At 43.8% G+C, this 8587-nt stretch overlaps 1 protein-coding gene across 1 annotated transcript; it reads left to right on the top strand.

The window, feature by feature from the left end:
• Positions 1–4970: 4970 nt before the first annotated feature.
• Positions 4971–8261, top strand: AGTRAP (angiotensin II receptor-associated protein). Its single transcript, XM_009889543.1, has 4 exons — positions 4971–4999; positions 5223–5334; positions 5970–6168; positions 8155–8261. The coding sequence occupies exons 2-4, from the start codon at positions 5230–5232 to the stop codon at positions 8259–8261; spliced, it is 411 nt and encodes a 136-aa protein (XP_009887845.1). The 5' UTR covers positions 4971–4999; positions 5223–5229.
• The last annotated feature ends 326 nt before the right edge of the window (positions 8262–8587 follow it).

Raw genomic sequence — 8587 nt, 5'->3', positions numbered from 1 at the left:
CGTCCGCCCCTCTCGTGTGCTGGGCAGCTCTGCGGCCGGTCCGGGACCTGGCTGAGGGCCTGGTCAGGAGACGTGGAGGTCTCCCAGGGGGAAGGACTGGTGTTTCTAAACCTTTTTTCATCGCGTGGGCAAACCTGGCAAAAGGTCTTGGTCATTAAGACGAGCAGGCAATGACTCCACGGTTCTCTCTTACTTCAGGGCAGTTGCTAAAGTGGCCAAGGACCGGGCTGGGACAGCAGCTGGTTGTTAAGTTGTGTCCATGGAGGTTTCCAGCTCAGCTGATCAGAGCTAAGCCAGGATAAACACTACGCAAGATCCCGAGGAGGCAAAGTTTTTGCTTGTCAGGCAAAATAGCTTAGAAAGATGATCCCACTTACTTGGGGGTTATCACCTAGTAGGTAACTCAAATTGCTTCTCTCTTGGGTGGGGCTTCAGTTGGAGACAATTTGAAAATTTTGGTGAATATCTAGTAACCAGAGAAGTGAGAACTAAGGGACTTATCAAAGTTATGTTATACTTTTTACTTTGGGAAGAAGCACATCCTTGTGGAGAAGCTAGAGGATGCTAAAATCACTTTTTTGATTTTGATGTTGGTGTTTGATATTGAAGCCTTCTCTTTTTTTTTTTTTTTGGTCTTTTGTATTTTCAGTGCCCTGCCATTTCTAGGTGCATGTCCATTTTTCCAGCTTCACTACTTTTATATCTTGCTTGGTATGGCAAGTTTCAGGTGCTTTCTTTGGTGAAAACTGTGCCGAGAATGAAAACATCACTGATCCCATCAGTCTTTTTCTGTTACTCATTCATAAAGCTGTGAGCAGTGGCCCTGGAGCAGGCTGCCTTCAGGTTGGGTGGGAGGACAGTATTATCTCAGCTATCGTTAAGAATTCACCTTTGTACGTGAAGGCTTTCACGTGGCTGCACTACATAAAAGCTTGGTGTTTGTATAATGATGTTTCCCCCTCTTACTAGTTCACCAAGAAAAGCAACTTCCCTTGTTAGAGGCAAGTAAGCAAATGGAGTTTTCAAGGCTTGGCATGTGGATTATATTACATTCTGGAAGCTGGCTGATACTTTGCTCTGACAAGTTTGGACTATTGTGTGATTCCCAGGGCACTAGGAAGATTAAAAGATCTTGCCTTCTGCTTTTTTAACTTGGTGTGGTGTTTGGTTTTTGGTTTTTTTTCCATGCTAAAACAACAGTGAAAAACAAGGACATTTAATTAGCAAGTTTGCCAACATGAAATACATGTTCTACCATGGGAGGTGGAGATTGGGGAGCTGAAAAACACAGACTTCTTGAATGAGTGAGTCACCATGACAACACAACTAAAATGTTGCCTTTCTCTGGTTTCAGGCGTCATTCCCAAATCTCTTGCTAGGTAAGAGTGAGCTTGTCCTGGGCAAATTATTTTCAGCATTAAGAAATCCCTTGTCAAGTCTGCTAGTAGTGCTCTGGGGCTGAAGAGCTGGGGAATAGGGAGTTAATAATTGTACCTGCATCTTTGTACAGTTCCTGACTTAGGCCTTATTCCCTGAAACATATCTTAAAGGCAGGAAAGATTCTTATTCAGAAAGGGACTGGAAATCACACACACTACAGCTATTCATTGGCATGATCTGCTTACGGTTTCTGTGAGATTAAAAAAGATGAGCCTCATGACAGAAGCAGCTCCAAGAAAACTGCGTGACTGAGCTGTGTTTGTGCCAGAACATAGCAATGTCTTAGCCTTGAGGTCTCTGAGCTACTTGCAGAGCTATAAAATTAATGTAGCAGGCTTTGCCCTAGAGTAGGTGAGGAACGTTCTCATGAAACAGCATCTCCTGGTCTAATAGTAATGCTCAGCAAAGCATGTGGGAAGAAGCACAGCCATATTTTTGCAGTGAACACTTGACACCTGGGATTAGTGCAGTAACTATATGGAGCCTCAAAATACAAAGTTTGAGTTTGATCAAGCCTGGACAATGCCCTACAATCCATGTGCCTGGAAAGATACATTTTGTTATTGGGCATTTTTAAATGCTAAGTCACAGAATCATAGAATAATTTAGACTAAAAGAAGCCTCTGTATGTCATCTAGTCCAACTTCCTGCTCAAAGCAAAGATAACTTCAAAGTTAGATTGAATAGCTCGACTCAAAATTCAGCTGACTTTTAAAAATCTCTAAGGATAGAGCCATGACAACCCCATTGGATATCCTGTTGCACTGCCTACCCACTCTCATTATTATCACTCTGTTATAATAATGAGGAGCATCCTCATGGGTGGCTCACTCACAGGTGGCCACTGAGATCTACATTTTGGTTAGTATATCCTTAGGTGAATATGTCACTTGGAGTAGATGAGCTCACTCTCAAAACCAAAAAAAAGGTAAGTAAAATAAAAAGAGTTAGATACCACAAGAAAATAATTGTAATTTGGAACCATGTAATTTCTAACTTACTCAAAATTCAACCTTATGCTAGGCTTTGTGCTGAAACATGTTTAAAGGAGTGTGTTCCTGTTCCAAAGGGTTTCCTACCTAACGGGACCCAGGCAGACCCAGGCTCTTTTTATGCTTGGCAATTAGTTCCATCACTTGCTGGGATTTGCAGAGGAGCTAGGAATTCCCCTTAGTTCTCCCCAATTTCCAATGAGATGCTTTTTGTACATGGTCATTCTGCCCAGAAGGGATGGGGGCAAAGGTCCAACCTTTCTTATTTTCTGCTCTCAGCACTAGTTCGAGTCTTAGGAGTTACTTTCTTAAAAGATGAGATATATGCCTTTCTTAGGTACAGACTCAAGTCATTGAACAGATGGAAAAAATTTAAATTCTTCTGCTGTCTCATTAGGACACTGTCTGCAAATTATCTAATCTCACATTGTGACTGTAGCTTTAAAAAATGCTTTTCATTAACACTACATTTTCTATGTTAAAGCATACCAAAACCACTAGCTTATTCCATAGTGCCCTGAAGAACTGTCAGGTAAATTGGACTCATAATGAGGAAGAGAATGCCTTGTTTTTATTTCAGCAGTCCCTCATACGATCAGCCCTAGTTTATCTGACTTTGTGCTGATGACTAAGCTTGCTTCATAATTTAATAACTGCAATATTGATCTAGACAGCTTAAAAAAAAAAAAGCCACCCTGCCTAATTATGTTAACTGGTGAGCCTTGAGGGGTCTTGTGGGTATGTAACATGCAATTAAATACTATCTAATTAAGAATTTCCCTGATGTTGTGATAGTCTCTTGAGTAAAGGCTATTTGCATGTCTCCGTTCTTATCCAAGAACATCTTGTATTTTACTGATTAGCAGTTTTTGCCTGGTCTCCATGGTACAATTTGGGAGAAGGGAAAGTGTGTGTGGGGGGGTGGTCAAGCATTTTGTAGGCTTTCATGCACAATTAAAAAAAATCATTAATAAAAACCTGTTTAAGCAGTGTTTGAAATTATGACAAGACTAGGCTGCTCAGGGTGACTGCTCTGCAGATGTGCGAGGGTACTGCAGTGAAGCCAGAGCTCTGTCTTATCCTAATACATCTGTATTGTGGTATCTTGGCAGAGCAGTGTGACCCGCAGCAGATGCGGCGCTCCTGTTGATTTCCTGGCTGTGTTTCACTCATGTCACAGCTTCATTGGTTATTAACTCTCTTCTTGAACAACTAGTTTTGAATTAAGTTAGAGCATGGATAGATGTTTTAAGTCAGTGAACGTAGCAGGATGTCAGTAGATCTTAATTTATTTATTTATTTTTAGTGTCTTAATGTCCCTGTCTGCATACAGCTTTTCTGTGTCAACTGAGTAATTTTGCTACTAACTCATTTCCCTTTTTTGGGAAGTATGTGGGGGGAGTGTGCTTCAGAGGGCTTTTCGTGGTATAAAAAAAAAACACCACCGAGATCAGTATAAATACCAATTGGAGCCTTTCTCACAACTAGAGGAAAAGCAAGAGTGCCTGTTTCCCATGGATCCTCTGATATGTCCGGGCTTCATCCTTTCTTTTATGAGGCTGCTAATAGACCCTGTCTTCCATATTCTTGTTTTCACAAATGTTTGGAGAGTGAATATGAGTGGTCTCCCTTTGTTGAGATTGGCCAGTGGGTTTAAAAGCAACTGAGCGCAGGGATATAGAAAAAGACTGAAGCGGTGTATTCTTGTTCCTGTTTGCTCTCTTAATAAACACGTAGAGTATGTCTCCTTGGTTACAGAAATGTCAAGTGCTAGTGAAGAGAATCCTTGTGTCACTTGTTACAGTAAGATGCTTTCTTCTTGGATTTGTCCCCTTGAGCACAAGGATCAGGATCGTTAAGGACATTTGCAAAGCACAGAATCTGTGACAGCATTATCTTATTGCTACTTAGGGCACTGTCAGCATTTGGGCCCTGGTGGCTTCCCTGGGAATGAAGAGAGATGTGTACTATGGCAGGATTGGGTTCTTGGGTTCCTAGAAGATGCCTTCAGGTCTGTTAATATTGTAGTGAGGTTGAACCACAGCTTTTAACAGACTGGAAGGACGTAAAAGAAGGGTTTACTAAGGACTGGACTGAAATTGCTGGGAGCTGCAGGCATGACTTTCAATGGACTTCTTGGTGATGGGATGCCAGATTGGTCATGTATAAACCGTGCTAGCATAGTGTGAATCGGATTGCCTGGCTTTCTGTACAAACTCTTCTCGTGTTCCAAAATCAATAACCCATTTAGAAAAGACTAAGTGGGCCCTGAATCAACTGTTGACAGAGATGACAACAGTAATGAATGACTACAGTGTAGCACCACAGGAAATACTCAGCAAGAGAAGCAGAGAAAAATGGTTTTGTGTCTTCACTGTCCCAGTTGCTATGCCAGCTTTCTGCACTGGTTCCTGGGTCCAGGGCACTCTTTCATCCATCCCTTGGAAAAAAGATGGTGTCATTTCACGTCGATTCTCCCACAGTTCTCCCAACTTGCTGACCTGTCTTCCTTTTTTTTTTTTTTCTTCATAGGCCATCATTCTGGTACACTGGCTGCTCACGGTGTGGTGAGTGATTAGTAACTGGTCTGGCCTGGGTAAGAAGAGGGTATTCCTTCAAACGAGGAATGGGACACTCTCAGGGAATCAGGACTCCCTATTTGTGCCTGTCTGCATGCAAGAAGATCCTAAATCTAAGTGTGAGGTGTTTGTATGGGAACAGCGATGAATGCAAACTGTTGAAGGCTTATTGTGAATGTGGGCTGGGTTTATTTTTTGTCTTGTTTGGCAGGGGGTGCATGAATTACATGTTTCCAGCCTCCTATGCCTGGGGAAATTTCAGTGTCCTTGCAGTGGGGATCTGGGCCATTGTGCAGCGAGACTCCCTTGATGCCATCATGATGGTGAGTGTGAGGGTATTTGCCTCCACCAGGCTGCTTGGGGAGAGGGTGGAGGGCAGAAACAGCTTTGAGTGAGTGATGAATTTCAGCTGTTCCCAGTGCAGGAGTGAACAAGTCAAATCCCTTGTTTGGGTTGTTTTGTTTTTGGTTGTTTATTTTTATTTTTTTTATGAGAGGTTATAAATCTATAAGCACTGTAAACCATGGTGAGAAGCATTCACTGTCACTTATTTTGCTTCTCAGAGGTGAGGCATACTTGATTCTTCCTTTTTTTTATCTGCTGTTGTGACTTGTAATGCCAGAGGAGGACTGAAAGGGTTTAATGTGCTTGAGTTGGAGGGGCTGTATAAAACCCTTCTCTGAACATTAAAGAGATTGGCAAGCAAAAATAAACAATCCTGGAGCATATAATGAGAAGGTGTCTGACAGATGTGAAGAAAATGCACAAAATACAGGATCATTCAATTACGAATGTCTGTCTACCTGGGGCAGTGTCAGGGGTTAGCAGTGTGTGTTATGGGGGTGAAGGCATGGTTGTGTGAATGCACATATCTCACACGAAATAAACACTGTAACTGACTTACTCCTAGTGGTTAATCCCCTATTCAGTTCATGTCCCATTCTCCCTTTGTTTCCAGTTCCTGACTGGCCTGCTGCTCACAGTCCTCACGGACATCATTCACATCTCTGTCTTCTACCCTCCAAACAACTATCTCTCTGATGTGAAGCGTTTCAGTGCAGGCATGGCCATCTTCAGCCTCCTCCTCAAACCTGTGTCCTGCTATTTGGTGTATCAAATGTATCGGGAGCGCGGAGGAGAGTACACTTTTAACATAGGTAGGATGCTTCCTCTGCCTCCACGTCAGTGTGGGTTACCTCCTCTGGTGATACGGAGACCGCCTTGCACTTCAGCCTAAGCTCTGTGCAGCTGGATTCTGCCCCCCTTTCCAGGGAGGGGTGTTGCTCTCTCTCTTGCTAATGTCTGTTCTCCCATTTTGTGGTTCTGCTGTGTCTGAGGCCTTAAATTTACATTCTTCCTCTCTTCCCTTGCAGACCTGGAGTCCTTGTCCGACAGCCATTTTGCCCACAATGGTACTGAGAGCACTGCTGTCTCTCTCTTCCTCCTCCTGCATTTGTGTGTGCTCGTTGGATGCCTTTGGGTGTCCTTCTCTCTTTGCCAACCCTTTCTGTTGCTTCTGGGGGAAAGTAGAGGCAGCATCCCCTCTAGCTGGACTATGCACGAGAGGGAAAGAAGCTGAATTTCTAACTCCATGCTTTCTCTGGGCCTCACATGTCCTAGCTACCTAGATTGCTTTGGACCTCCATTTCCTCACCTGGAAAATGGGTCTGATGTTTACCTTGTGGGATTTTGCCTGGAGGCACTCATTTTTCTCCTGATTGTACTTGCTAATGATAATGTGGCAGCCCTTCCAGAGAGAAAGGGCTGGGGCTGCGTGTTCTGGGTCTCAGTCAGCTGCTTTGCCAAGCATGCCTGGTGCTAGTCCACCCGGGGCAGCTGCCAGGGATTGTTTGCTGTGTGGGAGTTCACCCTGGCAAAACCAGCAGCCTGGCACAGTTATCTTTTTGCTGACCTAAGAAGGCTGTGCAGGACAAAGGATGGTGTAACTGCATTACAGTGTTTGAAAACTGTCACTTGTGCTGCTTTGGTGGTAGCAAAGAAAATAACACTTCCTGTGAAAAGAGGTGGAGAGGCTGCAGAAGGAAACCATGGGTAGGGGCGATATGTGCTATTTGCATCTCTCTCCTACTGGAATGTACATGTCTTCTCCATCAGCTACTTGTGCAAGTGCGTTCATTCCTTTGCTGGGAATTTGGGAGCCCTCCTCCTTTTCAACCATGCTATGCCAAAACAGGCCTGATACTGTCCAGGAGTCTTTTCTCAGGTACAAGTTGGAGTTAAGACACTTTGTAGTTTCATATCCTCTCCTGAACTTTCTCACAAGATTTTCAGTACAAACTGTGTGCTGCTGTTTTATAGAATGTGGTTGACAGATTTCCTCTCTCATTTTCCTGCTATCTGGCATTTTCCTTTGAACCTAACAGTGTTGCATTTTTCCCGGTTTTCTCTGTCTCGTTTTCCTTCCACACAAAATCCCTTTTTGTTGCTTGGCAGCATCCTTGCTGCTTAGAACAAGCCTCTGATACAGTTTGGTACCCACCTTTGATTCAGATTGCTTTCTAGCCATAGCAGATACCTGGCCTATAGATAAAGAGCTGTCCATGCACATTTTTTGTCTGTCTCTCTTCTTTCCCCACTCATCTCCTGGACAGTAACATGATTTTTGTACCACAGGCAAATTGTTCATAGTGCAATTGGGAGCACTGCTGGATTCAAATTTAGTGCCATGGTGTGTCACACTTCATAGAGGTTGTTGGGAAGAGTGGATCATGGATGAATCATGCTCTTAAATCTATGCTGTGAGCTAGCCATGGTTTCTGCTGCTTTGGGTTTTGTCTGTTCATTTTTCCACTAGATCTCATAAACTTGATCTTGCTGAAGTATACCATTACAGGAGCCTGTTATGCTGCTATGTAGTATTGCAGGTCTTGCTTTACGCCCAGCCATGTGGCTACTAAGAGAGCAGTTCTCAGGTAATGAAGAGGCATATTCAAATGCATCTGAGTTATTTTGCCTTTGTTGGAAGGATGTTTTACCTCCTGCAAGGATCACAGAACACAGGTGCTGGAGTGTTGGTTGAGCAGCTAATGTGGTGTGTTCCTGAGGTGTTGGTTCCTTCTAGGGGATTCGGTCCTTGTGCTTTTGTTTTTTTCCCAAGCTTGTTCTCTTCCCTCTCCATTCAGGTGCCAACCGTGCAGGCCAGGATCGCAGCAGCTATGAGCCAATTGATCGGCAGGATGCCCCCCCACAGTGGCCTGACTCAAGCAAGACAGCCCAGCAGCCATACTGATGCCCTCTCTGCAACGAGAACCGACGCTTCCCCATCTAGCCTTCCACTCTTCCCATGTCCATTCTGATGGAGCAAGACCTGCTACTGAGCAAACAGGAGACGATCTGATTTTATATTTCTTTACCTCCCTGAAGGTTAGGCAGATGGGTTCCTGCAGTAAGGCCAGAAGATCTCAGAGATGTCATGTTAAGCACTGTGACTTTTTGTAATCCTGGTACTCTGCTTTCCTCCCTCCCCCTCTGTGTGAGTGGATGCATCTTCTGTGGTCTTAAAAATCTTGCCTTGTGCATCCTCTCTGTTATAAGGGAACCACTCAAAATATTCCT

Source organism: Charadrius vociferus, unplaced genomic scaffold (assembly GCF_000708025.1).
Source record: "Charadrius vociferus isolate BGI_N301 unplaced genomic scaffold, ASM70802v2 scaffold477, whole genome shotgun sequence".
Taxonomy (NCBI): Eukaryota; Metazoa; Chordata; class Aves; order Charadriiformes; family Charadriidae; genus Charadrius; species Charadrius vociferus.
Note: the sequence above shows the minus strand (reverse complement) of the source record. Positions and strands in the feature narration are given on the sequence as shown.

What these genes read in the sequence shown, in the direction of transcription:
- AGTRAP (XM_009889543.1), top strand. Translation starts at nt 5,230, where the DNA reads ATGAATTACATGTTTCCAGCCTCCTATGCCTGGGGAAATTTCAGTGTC. An exon ending in CCCTTGATGCCATCATGATG is followed by an intron (nt 5,335 to 5,969) that starts GTGAGTGTGAGG and finishes CTTTGTTTCCAG; the next exon opens with TTCCTGACTGGCCTGCTGCT. An exon ending in AGAGTACACTTTTAACATAG is followed by an intron (nt 6,169 to 8,154) that starts GTAGGATGCTTC and finishes CTCTCCATTCAG; the next exon opens with GTGCCAACCGTGCAGGCCAG.